The sequence below is a fragment of the Idiotropiscis lumnitzeri genome, chromosome 15 (assembly GCF_059441095.1).
Source record: "Idiotropiscis lumnitzeri isolate Australia: NSW breed Sydney's pygmy pipehorse chromosome 15, RoL_Ilum_1.0, whole genome shotgun sequence".
Taxonomy (NCBI): Eukaryota; Metazoa; Chordata; class Actinopteri; order Syngnathiformes; family Syngnathidae; genus Idiotropiscis; species Idiotropiscis lumnitzeri.
In genome coordinates this window covers 9,666,729-9,687,352 of record NC_142405.1, presented here as the reverse complement: position 1 = coordinate 9,687,352, position 20,624 = coordinate 9,666,729, and the positions used below count along the sequence as shown (strand labels likewise).

The 20,624-nt window shown below is 41.2% G+C and overlaps 2 protein-coding genes across 3 annotated transcripts in view; both read left to right on the top strand.

Moving 5' to 3' along the window:
* Positions 1-275: 275 nt before the first annotated feature.
* Positions 276-14,971, top strand: smarca4a (SWI/SNF related BAF chromatin remodeling complex subunit ATPase 4a). 2 transcript variants are annotated; one of them, XM_088316120.1, is made up of 34 exons: positions 276-435; positions 2,264-2,527; positions 2,850-2,982; positions 3,955-4,407; positions 4,619-4,717; positions 5,190-5,445; positions 5,565-5,691; positions 5,794-5,967; positions 6,149-6,322; positions 6,434-6,601; positions 6,679-6,729; positions 6,985-7,115; positions 7,224-7,287; positions 7,376-7,485; positions 7,677-7,824; positions 7,904-8,067; positions 8,737-8,803; positions 8,925-9,035; positions 9,118-9,360; positions 9,559-9,672; positions 9,805-9,912; positions 10,024-10,110; positions 10,208-10,254; positions 10,364-10,530; positions 10,990-11,153; positions 11,514-11,741; positions 12,268-12,345; positions 12,433-12,651; positions 12,732-12,994; positions 13,173-13,281; positions 13,353-13,454; positions 13,771-13,903; positions 13,990-14,129; positions 14,325-14,971. In XM_088316120.1, the coding sequence occupies exons 2-34, from the start codon at positions 2,306-2,308 to the stop codon at positions 14,355-14,357; spliced, it is 4,887 nt and encodes a 1,628-aa protein (XP_088172246.1). In that variant the 5' UTR covers positions 276-435; positions 2,264-2,305; the 3' UTR covers positions 14,358-14,971. The 2 variants fall into 2 exon arrangements, with proteins under 2 accessions (XP_088172246.1, XP_088172245.1); XM_088316119.1 differs by having other exon boundaries at positions 11,514-11,780.
* A 2,568-nt stretch (positions 14,972-17,539) lies between these two features.
* The window catches only part of ldlra (low density lipoprotein receptor a), a 10,271-nt gene continuing 7,186 nt past the window's right edge, over positions 17,540-20,624 (top strand). Inside the window, exons 1-3 of the mRNA XM_088316362.1 lie at positions 17,540-17,732; positions 20,164-20,292; positions 20,393-20,515. Of these exons, the coding sequence (XP_088172488.1) occupies positions 17,678-17,732; positions 20,164-20,292; positions 20,393-20,515 (307 nt within the window). The 5' untranslated portion in view covers positions 17,540-17,677. The remainder of the gene's footprint in view (positions 17,733-20,163; positions 20,293-20,392; positions 20,516-20,624) is intronic.

Genomic DNA, 20,624 nt, shown 5'->3' with positions numbered 1-20,624 from the left:
TATTGATTACATAGTTTTTTTGTTTTTTCTGTAATCATTTTTTTTGCACTGTACTGTGCAGTTTTTCACAAGGAGGATTGGGAATAAACATGCTGAATATAGTCGTCTCATTGCACACATGTGGTTGCTTTTTTTCTGCTAAGTTTGAGCCGGATAAAGGTTGCTCATGGGTCGGTGGAAGCTCCAGCCCACCCCCCCTCCAATTCAGTCTCCCTTTCCGAGCGTTCGTTGCTGCTTTCACGGGGCTCCGCCGGGAATGAGAAGCGATGAAGGGGGGCGCTGTTGAGCCATCTAGGCAGTTCCAGTTTACTCAGCGAGGAGGGGAGGGTGAGGGAAAAAAACGCCTGGGTAGGTCGCTCTTTGTTTTCTGGCAGGGAGGAAAACCAAGAGACTTTGAGACCGGCAAGATTTTAAACACCGCAGTTCACCGTTCGTGTAAGTCCAATTCGATGTTGTTGTTAGACTGAGGGGGTCACCGTAGTGAGCGACAAGATGGTTCCGGGATGGATTGCTTTTTGTAGGATGGGTGATGTTTGAGAAAAGACGGACACCGCAGTTAACCGGCGGTGGCGCGACTGCGAGCAATGAATGAAATTTATATTTGGAAATGTGTTGTGAGCGGAGCGGAGACGAGGGTACGGGAGGCGCTTTGGATCAATCAACGAAAGCGGCGAGGGATGCGCCAAACTTTGGCTCGCCGCTGCTTTTATACGAACAGCTCGTCTAAATTTATTTTCCTGTCTAATTGGCCTGGAAAAGCATGGCCGGCTAGGCTAACTCGGCTAACCCGCTAGCTTTGTTAGCTCCCGTCATCAAATAACTTGTGTTGTTTTCTCAACATTTTGTTTTGTTTTTACCGCGCATACTAATGTGTGGGATGTAATGATGAAAAGCACGGTTTGGTGTGACGTTAATGGTTGCGTTATTTAATCACTTGATGATAAAAGCAATGTTGTAGACGAACAATTCGGCGAACTGACACAAAGTAACGCTGACAATGAAACAAGCTGGGCCTTGCTAACGCTAGCTAAGCTAAATATGACAATAGTTTTGTGATGAATATCTACAAACGGTTCTAATTGTTGATTGATATTGAAGTATTAAATAGTTAAAAGTGTGGACTTATCTTTCTCAAGTTTAACTCCTAAACTGTCACTCAGTCTGAGCGCTGAGACCGAACTGACTTTTGTTTAAAGGGAGTTTGACCTACTATGTAAGAGATTTAGAAAATAACAACACATGTTTCTTTAATTTATGAGAACGTTTTATAACTTTGGAATATGAGCTGTACATATTATATTTTAGAATACAACATTTATTTTTGATCGGTTTATTGCCTTCTGGTCTGTAAATTCTATGTAAATGACTTTTTGACATACAAAAAGTTCCCTCTTGATAAACGTGCATCTTTATATTTCCATTTTATTTGTTTAAATTAATGGTAATGTGAATACTTTTTTTTAATGAATCACTAAAAACATTAACTGACTGTATTGTTAATGCAAACTTCCCGCGGTTGCTGACATAATCTTGAAAGGCATCCATGAATCCAAAAACAATACCTCGATTGGCATTACAATGTCATAAATGAAGCTTTTAAAAGTCTTTAAAATGTTAAAGCATGATAAGTAGAATGTTCATTTGAATACTTTTATTTCATGCGATAACATGATAATACAATGCAATACAACACATCTGTTTTTGTATACAGACTATCACAACAGCTGCAGCGGTAAAATAAAGCGCTTAACATACATTCTAACTTAAAATAGCAATAATTCAATAACAAAGACGGTGAAGGCAATAAAAGAGAGAAGCAATTACATGGTTTACTCCACATCGTAATTAACAAGGAAGTGTTCCACATTCAAAAAAAGTAATGCCTGCAAAGGAGTGGTGTTTTATGTTTGTAAATAGTCTCAAATCTCAAAATGAATAAACGTTCTCTGAAAATTAAAAATACCGAATGCCCCCGTGTTAATATCATCAATTGGGGAAACAACAAAACAGTGATATGTTTTTAATCCTGACTATTGAGAGCAGATACATGTCCTTTATGGACTCGAGCTACTTTGGAGAACATGGGACATTAGGAACATTGAGAAGTTGATCTTCAAATTTTATTTCAAATAAAAGTTAAAAGAATTGAATTGAACTTTCCTTAAAATGTGGAATACCTATCATGTCCTTATTGAATGAATGTGACTGCATTATTAATGGGTGGTTATGATGCACTCCTTTTTTTAAATTTTATTCTTCATAGGGGTCCTTGTTGCTGCCTCACATCCCCACTCTCCCCTGAGAGATGGCCACTCCTGACCCCCCAATGGGAGGGACACCTCGGCCCGGTCCCTCCCCTGGCCCAGGTCTATCTCCAGGTGGTATGATGGGTCCAAGTCCAGGTCCTTCCCCTGGCTCTGCCCATAGTATGATGGGCCCCAGTCCAGGACCTCCTGGATCGGGACACCCACACCCTCCACAGGGACCCTCAGGATATCCTCAGGAAAATATGCACCAGATGCACAAAGTACATACATGATTTTGCATTATTTTGTTTATTGTAAATATTTAGTCAGTATTTTAAAAAGAAAAAAGTAAAAAATCCTTTGCTTTTTTGCTATCCTCCCCGATTAACATTTGTGGATGATGACTAATTTGATTTACGGTTATATTGCTAAAAATATTCTTCAGTGTCATAATTGTGCTTGCTTGCCTATGGTTTGTGTAGTTGCATCTGTTTTATGAAATAATCGTATTACGATTCAGTGACCAGATTATATTTACCAATACATAAGTCAAATGAGCCACTTTTTAGTCCATTGTCTAATAATTGTTTACCTTTAATCCAGCCAATGGATGCCATGCACGAGAAGGGCATGCCTGATGACCCTCGCTACGGTCAAATGAAGGGCATGGCCATGAGACCAGGAGGGCACAGTGGAATGGGGCCTCCTCCAAGCCCCATGGACCAACATTCCCAAGGTATTGCACCACAAGGCCCCAAAGGTGTCTTTGAATTCAGCTGAATTTTGTCCACCTCTCACTCTGATTAGCGGTGTGGGCGGGTCAACTGTCATGAGTCTCGATAGAATCAATTGTCTTGAGTATAATAGGCTGCAGTACTCTTTAGAGTCGTCCTTATTCACTTTGAGATGTCATAGAGTTGTACCTAGTCACAGCAGGTTTAAAAAAATATAAATATACAGTTATGGATCTGTGGCGTTGGCTATACAAGTATAATAACCACTCCATTAGTGAGGACGAGCTGGTTTTTCCTTGTAGATCTCAAGGACTTGTCTCATTAGAGTTTCTCTATTTGCAATCAGTAGAGTATGAGATAATGCAAAATGCTTAAACGTTTTTTAAAATAAGTACCTAATTTACAATCAGTTGAATGCGAGATTAAATTTTGAAAACTTTTTTTTTTTTAATTAATCTCTGAACAGATGTACAGCACATAATTATAACTGACAAGCCAGTCATCCAGACAGTAAAAGCAAAAGCGAGTGTGCAAGAGAGACAGCAAGAACACATCTAGCCGGTTTTTCCTCTTGTGTTGTAAATTTGGCAGCATGAGTTGTCTTACATAAAGGCAACCAGAGGGCCGGCTTCCAGTTTCATACAACAAAAATGATAGTTGCTAAAGAAGAACAATGTGAGATGAACGAAAACTGATAACATTGTTACGTCAACCAAATTGTAAATGTGTAAATATTTGGATTTATATACAGTGTAATATGAAATAGTTCTTGAGGGAGAAATTTTACAAAGTAATGTCATATTTTGTCCAGTAAAGCAAGTGCATCTGTTTTAGTCAGCAACCAGTGCTTTGTTCCTATTTTATCCATCTAGGTAAAAATATTTCTTCTGGTTGTTCTGTCAGCCAGCTCCCAAACATATTAAATCCAAAGGTTACTTAAAAGTGAATCTAATCCCTGTGTTCTTGCTCCCAAGGTTATCCCTCTCCTTTGGGCGTCTCGGAGCATGCACCAAGCCCAGTCCCCGCTAATGGTCCTCCGTCTGGCTCTATGATGCCAGGTGGTCCATCTGGCCCAGGGGGTGGCCCAATGGAGGGTGCAGGGGACCCTAATCAGGGAATGGGACAGCCAAACCGCGGGGGTCCTCCAGGTCCAGGTGGACCAGGTGGTGCTGTAGGTGGACCAGGGGGTTCAGCAGGACCCACGCCTTTCAACCAGAACCAGTTGCACCAACTCAGGGCTCAGATTATGGCCTATAAAATGCTTGCACGCAGTCAGCCCTTACCGGACCACTTGCAGATGGCAGTGCAAGGGAAGAGGCCCATGCCAGGGATGCAGCAACAGCCCATGCCTAACATGCCCCCTTCTGCCGGTCCTGTAGGCGGACCAGGGCCAGGACCAGCTCAGGCCAACTACAACAGACCTCATGGTGAGCATAGGAACAATGCGAGAAACATTTTACATTTATTTTGCTGCAGTACAAAAAAAAAACCATGAAAAGCGCTTGCCAAGTGTTTAGACTTTTAAAAGTTTGAGCAGTCTACCACAGGTTATCTGACCAACCTGGAGTTCTCCTTTTATCCTTGTTGAGAATGATGACATGTGGAAATGTCTCAGGACTACTACTTCTGTGCTTTCAGGCATGGTTGGTCCCAATATGCCTCCCCCTGGACCAGCAGGAGTTCCCCCTGGCATGCAAGGCCAGCCTGCCAATGGACCTCCTAAGTCATGGCCTGAAGGTACCGTTAGTCTTGTTGAATGTATTAACTTTCTACTTTGTAGTACCAGCTCACTGGTAAACGTGATCAATTAATAAGATGAACATAATGGCCGGCACACCACAGAGTTGGCTGTGGGAGCTATTCCTTTGTCTTTTAAAAAGCCGCCTCTTTGGATGACATCCACCTTGAAATGCACCAGCTCCAAGCTATCGAGCATACTTTTTACAAAAATCACATTTACACAATTTTACAGATTGGGGTTAGTTTTCCTCCAGACTGCGTCCCGGCAGCTTGGAAAACTAGGAAAACTCCTTCCAAGCCATCTGTTTTCAAAAGGGCGTAAGAGGATAAGTCTGTTGTGTAGTTCCCAATTCTTGGGGAATTTTCGGCAGATGCATGTCAGATACATTTTAAGAAAGAAAAAAAAAAGTTCATCACACTGACCAATTAAAGCAACATTTGTGTTTCACATCTGCTCCCTCTCTTACAGGACCAATGGTGAATGCCGCTACCCCATCCAATCCTCCTCAGAAGTTGATTCCTCCTCAGCCCACCGGCAGACCATCTCCTGCTCCTCCCTCTGTGCCACCTGCTGCCTCACCAGTAATGCCCCCTCAGACGCAGTCTCCAGGTCAACCTGCACAGCCCCCTCCCATGATGCTTCACCAGAAGCAGAATCGCATTACCCCGATCCAAAAACCCAGAGGGCTGGACCCAGTGGAAATCCTCCAGGAGAGGGAGTACAGGTGAATACAGTTGGTCTCTGTTAAACTAAATGTTTCTTTGCTACCAATTGTTATAGTCACATTCAATATTTGCAATTACTATATATTCTCAAGGGTGTTTCTGATCTTTGTTTTTGCAGGCTACAAGCCCGTATCGCTCACCGTATTCAGGAGCTGGAGAATCTACCTGGTTCCCTCGCTGGTGACCTACGTACCAAAGCGACCATTGAGCTCAAAGCCCTGAGATTGCTTAACTTTCAGAGACAGGTAAACTTTCTGACTGACGAAAATTAAACCCTGCACGACTGATATCTAAATCCACTTTTATTTGTTTTGCATCTAAATATTTTGGCTTTTTTTCTCCTCCAGCTACGCCAAGAGGTGGTGGTCTGCATGCGTCGTGACACTGCTCTAGAAACTGCTCTGAATGCCAAGGCTTACAAGCGCAGCAAGCGACAGTCTTTACGTGAGGCTCGTATCACAGAGAAGCTTGAAAAACAACAGAAGATTGAACAAGAACGAAAACGTCGACAGAAACACCAGGTATGCATTACGAAGTTTTTTTGTTTTTTTTAATTTGGTGGAGGATTGTCCTTTACATCTTTTAGGTGGTGTTCATCCACTGATGTTTGCTTTACACTTGCCTTGTCCTAAAACATTTTAAACGACGGATCAACCGAGTACGGAATAAAGCAAGGTTTCCGCTCTTGTCTACCATTCATAGGAATACCTCAACAGCATCCTGCAGCACGCTAAGGACTTTAAGGAGTACCATCGATCCATCACAGCAAAGATCCAAAAGGCCACCAAAGCGATCGCCACCTACCATGCAAACACTGAGCGTGAGCAGAAGAAAGAGAATGAGCGCATTGAAAAAGAGAGAATGCGAAGGCTGATGGTGAGCTGTCTCTCCAAAATCGTTTTCACTTATATACAAACTCATTTACAATAAATGTCATTGAGTGCATTCACCGGATCCATCACAGTGTGTAATGGTTTCATCCATCAGGCTGAAGATGAGGAGGGCTATCGTAAACTCATCGACCAGAAAAAGGATAAGCGTCTGGCCTACCTCTTGCAGCAGACAGATGAATATGTGGCCAACCTCACTGAGCTGGTGCGAGCCCACAAAGCTGTGCAAGCTCTCAAGGAGAAGAAAAAGAAGAAGAAAAAGAAGGTGATTATTGAGTGTAATTTAAGACATAATGTTTTTGTTACGTGTGAATCATTGTCTTGTGACTTTAATGCTTTCAGAAGCCAGAGCCTGCAGAGGGTGGCACTGCTGCTCTTGGACCCGATGGGGAGGTAAGCTATGACGATTAAAATTGAAATCTGTCATCGAAATAGGAGTTAGCTATGGTTTAAGTCCCCTTGCTTTTAAATGGGAAGTTGTTAGATTTGTGACAACCCCTTTTGCTCTCTGGCCGTGTTTGATGCCGCGTTCCGCATGGTTCAGTAACCAATTTGAGACAATCCATGTTTACTTGCCTAACTATGTCAATAAATGTGTATTTGCATATTACATTTTTACAATTGTGGTACTTTTGTCTTTTCTCCCAGCCGTTGGATGAGACCAGTCAAATGAGTGACCTCCCAGTGAAGGTCATCCATGTGGACAGCGGAAAAATCCTGACAGGGGTTGAGGCACCGAAAGCGGGTCAGCTAGAAACTTGGCTTGAAATGAACCCTGGGTCAGTTCAATAACTGCAACCTGTTTCACTTTTTTATTTATGTTTTCAATTATAGACTCCTTGGGCAGAATAAATAATTTACGTCTTGAGTAATTTGTCTTTTTGTAGGTATGAAGTAGCACCACGTTCAGACAGTGAAGACAGTGGCTCTGAAGAGGAGGAGGAAGATGATGTATGCTACCCAAGTTATTCTTCATAACCAGAGCAGAACGGTGCCTTGTATTGCTCTGCCTGACCTTATCTCACCTTTTTGTGTGAAGGACGAGGATGAGAAACCTCATGCTTCTGCAGCTCAGAACGAGGAGAAAAAGAAGATCCCAGACCCAGACAGCGAAGACGTGTCTGAAGTGGATGTTCGGCACATCATCGAGTAAGATATCGTCATTACCCTCGGAAAAGCCAATGTCTGTTAGTCTGTCTTAATTTTGCTGTGGAGGCCAAAAAAACTATACAACTTGTTGAAGCACACACATTTAATTTCATTCAAATGTCAATTTTAGGCATTGTTTTGTTTCGGAGATGTTTCAACCATGTGACTCCGATCATTTTTATTTGCCTCAGGCATGCCAAGCAGGATGTAGATGATGAGTACGGAAGTGCATCTTTCAATCGAGGCCTGCAGTCCTACTACGCTGTGGCTCATGCAGTCACTGAAAAAGTGGACAGACAGTCTACATTGTTGGTCAACGGTCAGCTCAAACAATACCAGGTACACAAGTGGTGCAAAAAACAGAATGAGCTCATTTCTTTCATTGCCAGAATAAGCCGAATTTACCTTTCCTATCTAGATCAAAGGGCTAGAGTGGCTGGTGTCACTTTACAACAACAACTTAAATGGCATCTTGGCTGATGAGATGGGACTGGGAAAAACTATCCAGACCATTGCCCTAATTACCTACCTCATGGAATACAAGCGCATTAACGGGCCTTTCCTCATCATCGTACCGCTCTCGTGAGTCCAGAAATTGTTATTGTTGATCATAGCAACGAGATGTATTTACACACGCAGGAAGAACCGTTGGTGCTTTAGAGACAAAATTTTGCTGATTCTGCGCCAGTTCTGAATCTTGTCAGCTGTCTGTGGCCCTGCATCCTCTGAAAGACAGCTATGTTACTGTTATTTTTTTCTTGGGATCTGTTAAATTTCTTTTTTTAACTTTTGCTGTTAACCAGTGATGGATATTCCACCGAAGTTTCAGCATGGCTTCTTAAGCCCAATGTAAAACGCGAGGCTGCAGGGGTATGCCTGTATGTCTCTGGTTGTTTGCTTGTTTGCCGGAGAGTGATTTTTTTTCTCTTTTCCAAATATCCTTTTCATCAAGTACTTATGTCAGGTCACGCAGACAGTTTTAACAAAACAGTTTTCTTTTTTTAAATTGGAACTCCTCTAAAGGGTACCAGCTTTTTTTGTCAGGCTGGTTTTATTGTTTCTTTTTTCAGTAATGCTAGCAGACCACAAAATAGTCCGATTTTCTTCAGTATTTTTTTTTTCAATACAATGTCAATAATCTTTCTGTGAGTGTGCTCACTTTTGCATGTTTATTGAATCTGTTATAATGCACTTATCAATTCACCAGGAGTCAGCATTATTTCTAATCCAAATTTCTATATTCCCACGTAGAACACTGTCCAACTGGGTGTATGAGTTTGATAAGTGGGCGCCATCTGTTGTGAAGGTCTCCTACAAGGTCAGTTTTTCACTGTCTATATCGAGCTTCTTTTCAGACATGAGTTACAGTACATGTGACAATATCAATCCTTCAACATTTTTGCAATCACGTCTCTAAATTATTCTGCCAATTTTTTCAGGGCTCTCCAGTTGCTCGCCGTGCATTTGTTCCCATCCTGCGCAGTGGCAAATTCAATGTGCTGCTTACCACATACGAGTACATCATCAAAGATAAGCAGGTGCTGGCAAAGGTACGTGTCCACTTGCAAGTCAAAACCAAGAACTTTGAATTGTAGTTTAATTTAATTACATTTCTGTAATGTCCTCCAAAAGCTTCGTTGGAAGTATATGATTGTGGATGAGGGCCATCGAATGAAGAACCACCACTGTAAACTGACCCAGGTGTTGAACACGCACTACTTGGCCCCAAGGCGGTTGCTGCTCACAGGCACTCCTCTGCAAAACAAGCTCCCTGAGCTCTGGGCCCTACTTAACTTTCTCCTGCCCACCATTTTCAAGAGCTGCAGCACCTTTGAACAATGGTTCAACGCACCATTCGCTATGACTGGAGAGAAAGTAAGCATCATTTCCAAGATTATAAAAAACTGATGCTCGTTTTAGGACCGTTGCAAATTAACCTACTGTATCCAGTGACCTTAACAGTGTGTCAACATGGCGGCTTGTTTTACACTTAATTAGCTACTGAACCCATATACAGTTGCTATGAATAAGTCTCACCATCCTCCCTTAACTACTCCCCCTCTCCCTCTCAAGGTTGACCTCAATGAAGAAGAGACCATTCTCATTATTCGACGTCTACATAAGGTGCTACGGCCCTTCTTATTGCGCCGGCTCAAAAAGGAAGTCGAGGCCCAGTTACCGGAGAAGGTTTGTCTCCTATTTTTTAATAAAATGGCCGTTGACTGAATTAAAACACAAAAAAAATGATTCTCGCAGGCTTTCTCACACACACACCAAAGTTAATGTTCCCGATTTGACCCTTTTGTGTTATTTTGCCAGGTGGAATATGTGATCAAATGTGACATGTCAGCCCTTCAGAGAGTGTTGTATAGACACATGCAGGCGAAAGGGGTCTTGCTCACAGATGGATCAGAGAAAGATAAGAAGGTAATTGATTGATTGATTTTGATTTTTAAATATAAAGTTAGAAACGTTCATTTTTCAGTAATTGAAGAGAGGAGTTCACTGATAGGTGCATGTCCCATTGTTTTCTTCCAGGGTAAAGGTGGCACCAAGACTCTGATGAATACGATTATGCAGCTGAGAAAGATTTGCAATCACCCTTACATGTTCCAACACATTGAGGTAAAAATTTGGCGGGAGATTACCGCATGAATAAATTGCCGGTGAATGTATACATGTGATGAATGCAGATAACATTTTATATGATGTGTGTTTACAGGAGTCTTTCTCCGAGCATCTGGGTTATTCTGGTGGAATAGTGTCTGGGTATGTATGACATAAACTGGGATTTTACTCTATCTACATGCCTGCATCGTGTTCGAAATACTGCCTTACAGATTTAATTCTTGATTATTATCTTTTTCTTTCTTTCCAGTGCTGACTTGTACCGTTCCTCTGGGAAATTCGAGCTGCTGGATCGTATCCTGCCCAAGCTGAGAGCCACCAACCACAAAGTGCTGCTCTTCTGTCAAATGACCTCACTTATGACCATCATGGAAGATTACTTTGCATACCGCAACTTCAAGTACCTGCGTCTTGATGGTGAGACACCTGATTTTTTTTTTATTTTTTTTTTTAACAAGAAAATGTGTCATGACACATTTATTATGGTTGATTACCAAAGTTCAAATGTTGTTTATCCTTTAATCAAATTAGCTCCAAATGACAAATCCTAAACTTTATTAAATAAATAGATAAGTAAATTGGGGTACAACCTAGATTGCCATGACTGATAACTATTTTCACCTATGGGCAATTTAGAATCCTCAAATAACATGAATATTTTTGGAAACTGGTAGAAGATAGGAAGAAAAAAAACACAAGCACAGGTGCAACTCCATACAGGAGGTTCTTAACCAAACACATAACCGGTTTACTTTGAGGCATATGTGTTGATCATTTGACCCCTGTGTTGCCGCAAGGTCCAAACTATGCATGTTAAATTTAATATTACCAGTCCCCCACGGTATATGATTTTTTTTTTTAATCTCCTTCTCACAGGGACCACAAAGGCGGAGGACCGTGGGATGCTGTTGAAAACTTTCAATGACCCGGCTTCTGACTACTTTGTCTTTCTGCTCAGCACCCGAGCAGGAGGCTTGGGTCTCAACCTGCAGTCTGCTGACACTGTTGTGATCTTTGACAGTGACTGGAACCCCCATCAGGTAATGAAATCTTCAACATGTACACTGCTGGCAAAAAGTATTCCTGCAGTCCTGTTTAAAAAAAAAAAAAAAAATCTACATATTTTTTGTATATGTATCACACTTCAAAAAAAAGAATACTAACGCTCTGCTTGTATTTTGCCCAGAACCATCCTAATATTTTAAAGAAATCAAATCAATCACACTCACTTATAAGGTTCAAGAGGAATTTACTTCTTTATGTAGGGCCAGATAGGTTTGTTTTTTTTCCCTAAAGATACTTGTCTTTGAATGATCATGAACGCTTAAATATGCTTGAAGGGGGTAAATAGTTTTGCACGACACGGTAGAAACCTGCTGATTTTTCCGTTTATCTTACAGGACTTGCAAGCTCAGGACAGAGCCCATCGTATCGGTCAGCAGAATGAGGTGCGCGTCCTTCGGCTCTGCACTGTCAACAGCGTGGAGGAGAAGATTCTTGCGGCTGCCAAGTACAAACTGAACGTGGACCAGAAGGTCATCCAGGCGGGCATGTTTGACCAGAAGTCATCAGGCTGTGAGCGTCGGGCCTTCTTACAGGCCATTCTGGAGCACGAGGAACAGGATGAGGTCGGGGCTCGTGGAGGCTGCCGCACTAGGGGGACGTGGGTGGGTGTGATCCGAACATTCCCACATTGCCCACCCACCCATATCTCCCTGTGCGCTGTTCCCACATCTTCATTCTCTCCTCATTTTTTCTTCCCCTATTTCTCTTCCTCTTTTCTCAGGATTTTGACCATCCAGACACTTCCTTTTCTCTTTTGTATTTCTGCTTCTTCATTGATGATTAATATAGTAGTTCATGTAACACTTAATCTTTTACTTTTTCCTCCTCTTTCTACTGTCCCTGTCTCATTTTTGTTTGGCTTATTTTAAAATTAAATTTAGATATTGCTATAACATTAATTTGCACAAACCTCTTACATGCAGTTGTCAAGGTGCATTGAGTATAACAATTTATTTTTTTTTTTTTTAATTTTTTTTTTTTTTTTATGCTTTGCTGAAGTTGTTCTCAAGTTGAGAGAGGTGACTCGTGAGGTACCCCAATATTCTACCTGTTGGCTTGCCTCACTCCCACTGGCTGATCTCTCTGCAGGAAGAAGACGAAGTGCCTGACGATGAGACAGTCAATCAGATGATTGCCAGAAGCGAAGAAGAGTTTGAACAGTTCATGGTTAATATCACCCCATTTTCAATCATGAGATAAGTCGAAATCAAATAATCCAAATCCACTAAACATCTGCATTGCGGTCGTATCCAGCGCATGGATCTCGACAGGCGCCGTGAGGACGCCCGCAACCCCAAGAGAAAACCACGCCTGATGGAGGAAGATGATCTCCCCGGCTGGATTTTGAAAGATGACGCTGAGGTTGAGAGGCTTACCTGCGAAGAAGAGGAGGAGAAGATGTTTGGCCGAGGTTCCCGCCAGCGTAAGGAGGTGGACTACAGCGACTCACTCACCGAGAAACAGTGGTTGAAGGTCTGTCACATTAACGGGTATTTCAAATGACAGCTGCGTTTTTGTCCTATCTGAATTTGCTCATCTTTTCTTTTCAATAGGCCATAGAAGAGGGTAATCTGGAAGACATCGAGGAGGAAGTGCGCCATAAAAAAACAACCAGAAAGCGCAAGCGAGACCGCGACCATGACGGCGGGCCCGCTACTCCGAGCTCCAGCAGCGGGCGAGGACGCGACAAGGACGACGATCTGAAGAAAGCAAAGAAACGTGGTCGGCCACCTGCTGAGAAACTCTCCCCGAACCCTCCGTCCCTCACCAAGAAGATGAAGAAGATAGTTGATGCCGTCATCAAATACAAGGACGGGTGAGCTCACTCAAATTTTGGATTGGCAAACAATTATTGACAACAATTGTTTTTCTGGATTTTCAAATGTCAAAACTTTTTACTCCCCGCGTTGCCGTTGGACCTGCCATTGCTACTGTGAGCAATGCAAATATAATCCGAGTTGTCAGAACTAATTGATGCTCTCTTCCCACTTCAGTGCTAATGGACGACAACTGAGTGAAGTCTTCATCCAGCTGCCTTCCCGAAAGGAGCTTCCTGAGTACTATGAGCTTATCCGCAAACCAGTGGACTTCAGAAAGATCAAGGTACTGTATGACGGTTTTGTTTCGTTTTGACATGACGATCCATGTCTGACTTGCACTGCTGCGTCTATCAGGAGAGGATCCGCAGCCATAAGTACCGCACCTTGAATGACCTTGAGAAGGATGTGATGCTGCTGTGTCAGAACGCCCAGACTTTTAACCTCGAGGGATCTTTGGTTGGTGTCCACCACTTTACAAATAGACTTGCATTTCAGTGCCCCAAATTAGAATTTTTTTGTCCCTATGTAACCACCTAAAATTAGAAAGATTCAGGTGAACCTCTGCTCAATTTATATGTTAAAAAATAAGTCAGTAAAAAAGAGAGCAATGCACTTTAATCTGATTATAGAATGTGAAAAATGAAATCATGAAAATGCATAATAAATGAAAAAAGATGCACACACTAAACTAACGAATAAAATTTGAAAGGCACTTATGTATAGTTTAAATTTACAGATCTAGACTAACTTTTCGCCATTTTCAAACCATCAGATCTACGAAGACTCCATTGTGCTTCAGTCAGTATTCACCAGTGTGAGACAGAAGATTGAGAAGGAGGAGGACAGTGAAGGAGAGGAGAGCGAAGAAGAAGAGGAAGAGCTTGACGAGGGTTCTGAGTCTGAATGTAAGGATCATAAGCAGAGAATGTTTTGTAGAAAATCACGTTTACAAATGTTACAAAAGGTCATGACAAGCTGTGTTCCCTCCCAGCCCGTTCTGTGAAGGTAAAGATTAAACTGAGCCGGAAAGAAAAGGGCGACCGTGGTGGGAAAGGACAGCGGCGGAGGGGCCGTGGCGTGCGCGCCAAACCTGTGGTGAGCGACGATGACAGTGAGGATGAACAGGAAGAGGTGAGAGATGTTCATGTACTTCAACAACACAAAACTGACAAGCACCAAAAGTTCTCTCACTTAAGTAGTGCTTTGAAAAAAATAGGGAATTAAAATTTGTGGTCAAATGTTGACATTATATTTCACATGTCTGGCATGTTCTTTAAAGCATTTTATTCCCCTCATTAGTAAAATACTCATTTGTTCTTGTTTCAGGAGCATTCAGCCAGCGGCAGTGAAGAATACTGAACCTGAAACACTCCTAAATGGACCAGCTGCTTGACTGGAACTTAAATATTTTTCTTAAGGTACAGCAGGGAGACAGACGTTCAATGGGAAAGCCTAGTTTTACCTAGATCAGATTTTTTTTTGTTTGTTTGTTTTTTTAGTGAGACTGTTGTATTCTCATTAAAGTGTATCATTGATATAAAAGCAAAAAATAAGTGAACATGAACGTATGATATGAGCTATCCACTTCCATATTTAAAATGTTTTTCATCCCTTTTACGCTCCTCAAATGAAAGATTGACAGATCCTGATTTATAGACTGATCGTGGCCCATATAGACAGCATTTTTTTTTTTTTTTTTTTTATGTCGTTAGTTTGTCATCCTTTTGAGAGGTGAACCAAGAGTCACTGTATTCCCTTTTGAATGCATGTTGCGCGTCTGTGGAAATGCACCTGGATGTGTCTTTGTTATTATCTTTGTGTAATTTAAGACTACAAGCGGGATTATGGTACGGCCCACCCGCAGCCCCTCCCTCTCAGGTTGTGTATGTAAACAGGGAGGGAGGGACGGGACCATTTTCTCGTGTCGGTGTCACTGGATTCCAAAAAATACAATAAAGGCTTCTCGTAATAAATATGCAGGCTGCTTTTTATTTATTTATTTTTTTACCACTAGGTGGCCTACTAACCACCTTTGCTCTTTGTTTCCAGTTTTCTGAGCAAGTTTCATAATTTCACCAATAATTATTGGAAGCTTGTTACATTGATATTTTACTGCCGCTGTCATAGTTGAGATTTTTTTGTTTAATTGGTTCAAGATGCCAAATCATGCAATGATTTCTATTTGAATTTTATATTAAATGTTCTTTGCTTTTTGCTATTTCACCATTTTGTGTATTTAGCTTTCTCGTGCATTTCTGTTTAATCAAAAATGTCTTCGAAACAGGTGTCTCCTACGTTTTTTGAAACTGCTACTTTTTAGGGGCTGATATATGTAAAGGGCTCCTAGTTTAATACACAGTTCTGAAAACAAATTTGCTCAAAATGCCTTTATTATAGCCTTTAAATTTGTGTGAAGACATGGTTAATGAGTTCTCACAATATTTAGGTAACTGAGAAATATTAATACATAACATTTCTATAAATCTAGACCAGTGTTTACATTTCTAATAATCACTTCAACAACATTCCTAGAAGCAGGAGCCAGGTAACATATTATTTGTGTGTGAGCAGGCTGTTTGAAAGTGACACATGAGCAAACACTGGAAGAACCAGAAAATGAGGGGCGGAAAAGATTGAGATCCCATCGTTTCTCAAAAAGGGGTGTGTCTTACTCTGGGCTCTTTCCTGCAGTATTGCTTGGTGATGCAAGCATCATTCTTTGGTGCTGTTTTTTTTCAGATGGAAAAGAACCCTTAAACAAGTTGCAGGGAATTATACATAGTTTAAAATAAGTCAGTGTAAGCGAAAATAAAATCTTCCTAGAAATTCCAAACTTTATTTGAAGTTAATCAAATGCTCTTTAAAAGGCAGCAGCTGTCTAAGTGGTTTATTCTGAACGTATATTCTATTTAATTCATTTTTTTTTTAATTTATGCGTTGAGTTTATTGGTCAAATGCATGGGGGGGATAGGTTTTCTTTGTCTCATTTTTTAACATCAAAAACATCAGACTGTATTGATTTCACAAAATCAGTTGTGAATCATAAAGTATTTGGCAATACTTTATAAACATGGACTGGGTGGAGTGTTGATAAATAGCTCCAGAATTGCTGAATGATCAACTTTTTAAGCGCTATACCATTTATAACAATTTGATGTGTTTAGACTTTCTTACTTTTTAGCCAGTGCTATTTGAAACTAATTGTCAACATTGGCTCACTATCTGGCATTTGGTGTTTTATGAACCCTTCTTGAATTGCAACTCAAACCTAAATGCACAACATACATCACGGATTGTTGTTGCGAGGCAGATTCATGTGGCTCAAAAAGGTACAGCATGCATTGATCACTGCTGCAGAGGTCACCACATTATCTCTAATCTCAATGTTTGTCATTCTTGCTAACGTCACACGGCTTTTCTTTAATTCCTCATATAACATAGATCATTTTTATTGTGTAGTAGTTTTATATCAGTGTTCTTATCATTTAGATGACATATAATGAGGACTTACGGTGGCTTTGTGGTTGCGACTTCGTCTCACATGCTATAAAAGTGCAATTGAAGGTAATTGAAGACTGAATTGTCCATTGGTGAGAATATGAGTGTGAGTGATGCAGATCTCACGCTATACTCAAACTCGTCTCAATCATTCAACATGACTATTTTGACATTTTGTCTGTTGGGTTGTACTTTACCTCATCTCTATGTCTGTGCTGTAACTCTCTTTGCATCTTGTAAATATGGAAGTTTCAGACTTTGAAGCTTTAGTCACGCACTTTTGCTCTTTTTTTCCTCTCTTCAGTAAGGAATTCTGCAAGCATCCAGCAGTCTTTTGTGGTCTTCTACAGTGAGCACACCACTGCATTCCTAATTTCAAACAATTTCGTGTCTGATGACCTCTGTTGTGTTTTTTTTTTTTGTGGTTTGCCCACTCACAGATTTGTTTATTTACAGTAAGCTACTTAATGCAAATGTTGCTTTTTTTTAATATCCTGAAAAAAATCCTTTTGCTGACCTTTGTCAACATTAATCTTCATGATGTTGATTTAAATAATCATCATTTGCTTGAGTCTGTTAGTCATGAGCAGTACTGAACACTCGTAACTGGATGTGAGGTACAATGGGGATCACTTGTGTACCTGTCGAACTTTTTTAGAAGTATTTTCAAAATGTCAACTTTCACAAACCACCAACATTTCCTCTTAATGTTTTTTTTTTCTACTACAACAAAGACCCCAGGCCTGCACTCGGTGTCAAGGATGTTTTGCACAAGGTTGAAAGTTCAACTTTCAGAGAGAAAAAAAAAAAAAAGAACCCTCCAATGTTTCCATGTGCCACGTGCGCACGTGAGCCTTCTGCGAAGAGGTTAAAGTTACTCATAGTAAAAAATCATCTCCAAGGCAGAGCTCCGCCTCCGGATTGTTGAGTCTGCCGTGGCTCCCGAATCACACCACTTCAAATCCCGCCTTCTTAACCGCAGGCCCCCCCTGGACCCCAGTGGTCCCACCCCCCCGGTGGGCCACATTGAAATGGCTTTCGTGTTGTTGCCAAACATTGCAGAGTGCAGGTCCATCTCTTTCGCCGGCAGCGTCACACAATTGCTCTGTTGAAATTCTATATTAGAATTAGCGCGTGTCAAAAAGTTGAGTTTTGTGCATCCTCCAGTGTGCGTGGAAGCCATGGAACCGATCCGTGTGTTGCTGGCTTTTCTCATCTACTTCCAGGTTCAAACAAGTAAGTCCGAGTTCATTTCTGATCCCGTTTTTTTCTGACAAATTCTATCAAATCTATATTATGATCCACAATGTCCTACAGTGTGTTTGGGTTTAAATTGCCCTCTCTTCTAACTGTACCGGATGCCGGATGATTAGGTGGGGGGGGGGGGAGTGGTTGGTGGTTTCCCAGAATGTAGGCCAAATCCTTTCCCACTCTTCTCTTCACATGAAAATTCCCAGCCTCTCGAGTTCCCTTGATTTATTATCAATATATAAACCGGAATTCTTTTCCAGCGTCTCTCAACAGTTCGTTTTCTTTGAATGATCTTTGTGATCTGCTTTTTCATTTATTGGCATTCAGGACACAGCAAGTCCTCTGCCAATCAGCTTCTATGAGTGGGGGAGGACAGTTGGTCATTGATAAAATGGAATTGGACGCCACTCTTCTTTTGTTGAACTCTTGAAATCCACCATGGGAATATTTGGATACAATTGATGTATTTCATTTGTTCAACATGATGCAACATGAAGACGGGTCGGCTTCTTCCCGCTCCGTCCTCAAACACCCCAACCCACACATGCATTCTTCTTCTTCTTTTTTTTAAAAAACAAAACTAAACGTTAATACTGTGCATATGAATGGAATTCCTCCTGCCCACTCGCCAGTGCAAACAGAGTTTCAGTTTTGGTCACACATTGTCAGACCTGTTCCCACCCAGCTTGTTGGTTTTTGAATGAGTCAGACGTGTTCAAACTGGCAACCTATTTCGTTCCACGCAGTCTCATAGTGTTCGCTTCAACCTGTAAGGTTGAACGTAACTAGAACATGTGTTTTTTTTTTTCAGTATTTGTGTTTAATGCCCTTCCAGATAAGCCTACAAAGTGTTGTTCTTTTTTCTCACAAGTGATCAATTACACGGCAGATTTATTCCCCCAATGTTGATTTATTCCTGGCCAGCAATGCTTCAAAGTTGTCTTTCAAGGTCTGAACTTTAAAATCAATGGATAAATAATGTGCAACTGTCGTGGGAAGTGAATAATTAAATAAATCTTTCATTTATCTATAAATTATTTGAGTATCTATCTTTCGGGTGACTTTTCTGTGTGCCACCTGTGGTGCGATTTAGCGCGTAAAAAAAAAAAAAAAGAATTTTAACTCCGATTGGGATCTAAATTGGTTGATTGAGTGAGATCTTGAGACACTAACCCTTAAAGCGGAGAATATTAGTGACAGAAATGACTTGGAGGAATGTGAACCATGGTGCATTAAATGACAATCATAACAGATTCAGAGAAAACAGCTATCCCTGATGCTTATTTAAAAGTTGTTTAGGTTTTTAATTAATGCACTTAAGTAAGATTCCGAGTCTGAAGTCAAACACGAACTTTTATTACAGTCTTCGTGTGCTTAATAGCTTTCAGACAAAGAAAAATGCCTTCAAATCGCTTCACAGATAATCGAGTACTTCATGTTTAAGTGCTTAAGAACGTAAGCAGACCGACTTTTCCACAACAGCAAGGACAAAAGCACCAGATGTTTGCCTTGTGACTTACAGCTCTGAAAGTCATCCAGAGCAATAAAGAGTCAAATTCTTTCAAGTCACGTTTTCAATTATTGTGGCAGAAATTCAAACATGTTGAAAGATTTGATTATATTTGTAAAGTCAATGTGTCCATTGAATCTTTTCACAGGGTATTACACTATATTAGTATTTCAGTTTTCTTTTGGGTTTCAAGCCCTCGAGGCTTCCAGTGTCTTTTCATAAATTGTCTGTACGATGCACTAAACAGTTGGTTTGATGCTTTCACTTCAGTGGCTCCATTATATCTGGAGGTTAGTGGGGCAGCCCACATCTTGGCGCAGACGACCTTATGCTATAGAAAACCACATCGTTTAGTGATTTTGATCTTCTAAATCTGCCGATAATGCAACTAGGCTCCCACTGAGACTCGATTCTTTTGCCTTAGTGGAGTTTAACCGAGTATTGACATGCAAGACTCACTAGATTATTTACAAGGAGGAAATCCAGATCTGGATGGCACTGGATTTCTTACTGACTTGTCTCCAGTTGGTCCAAAATACTGCTGTGTAATTTAAAGTTATTTTTAAGAATCTATTTATTTTCAATTCTTCAAATGGCCTTGCCCCAATTTACGTCTCTGAGTGCCTCCACGCCTCTGCACCTGCCGGGTCCCTCAGGTCCTCTAGCGGTACGGGGGACTAAACGAAGGCTCAGAGGGGATCGAGACTTTTCCATTGCCAGTCACTCTCTTTGGAACGCCCCGTAGCTTCCCATCCAACTTTTTAATTTATTTTATTGTTTGTTGTTCTATCACTTATTTTTGCTCCAAGTCCAGCACTTTGTATACAGCTGTGGTTGTCCTCAAGTGATTTATAAATACAGAAGGGCTGAGTTGAATTTTTTCTTTTGGATACTATCTGTCCTCAGCAGATGCACTAACAACATGCAGAAGCAAGCAGTTCCCATGTGGGAATGGGAGATGCATCACAGTGAGGTGGGTGTGTGACGGCATAGATGACTGCGGCGATGGCACGGATGAGCTTCCTGATACTTGCTGTAAGTAGGACCAAAACCCCAAAAAAGGTAGCCCATAATCTCACTGTGTGATTATTTCCAAATCTCAAACTCAGTTTTATTTTTTGCATGTGTCTTCCAGTGGCCAAAACGTGTCGACCAACAGATTTCAGTTGCGCCGAACACTTTCACCAGTGTATACCAAACACTTGGCGCTGTGACGGGAGAGCAGACTGTGAGAATGGAGCTGATGAAGAGCATTGTGGTGAGGAATCGACACACAGTATCGAGAGATTTAGAATTCTATCTTCTCAGGAGAGTGGAAATTGAACAAAGATGGGCGCAGTGCAATTAGATTAGAGGACATGTGCGGG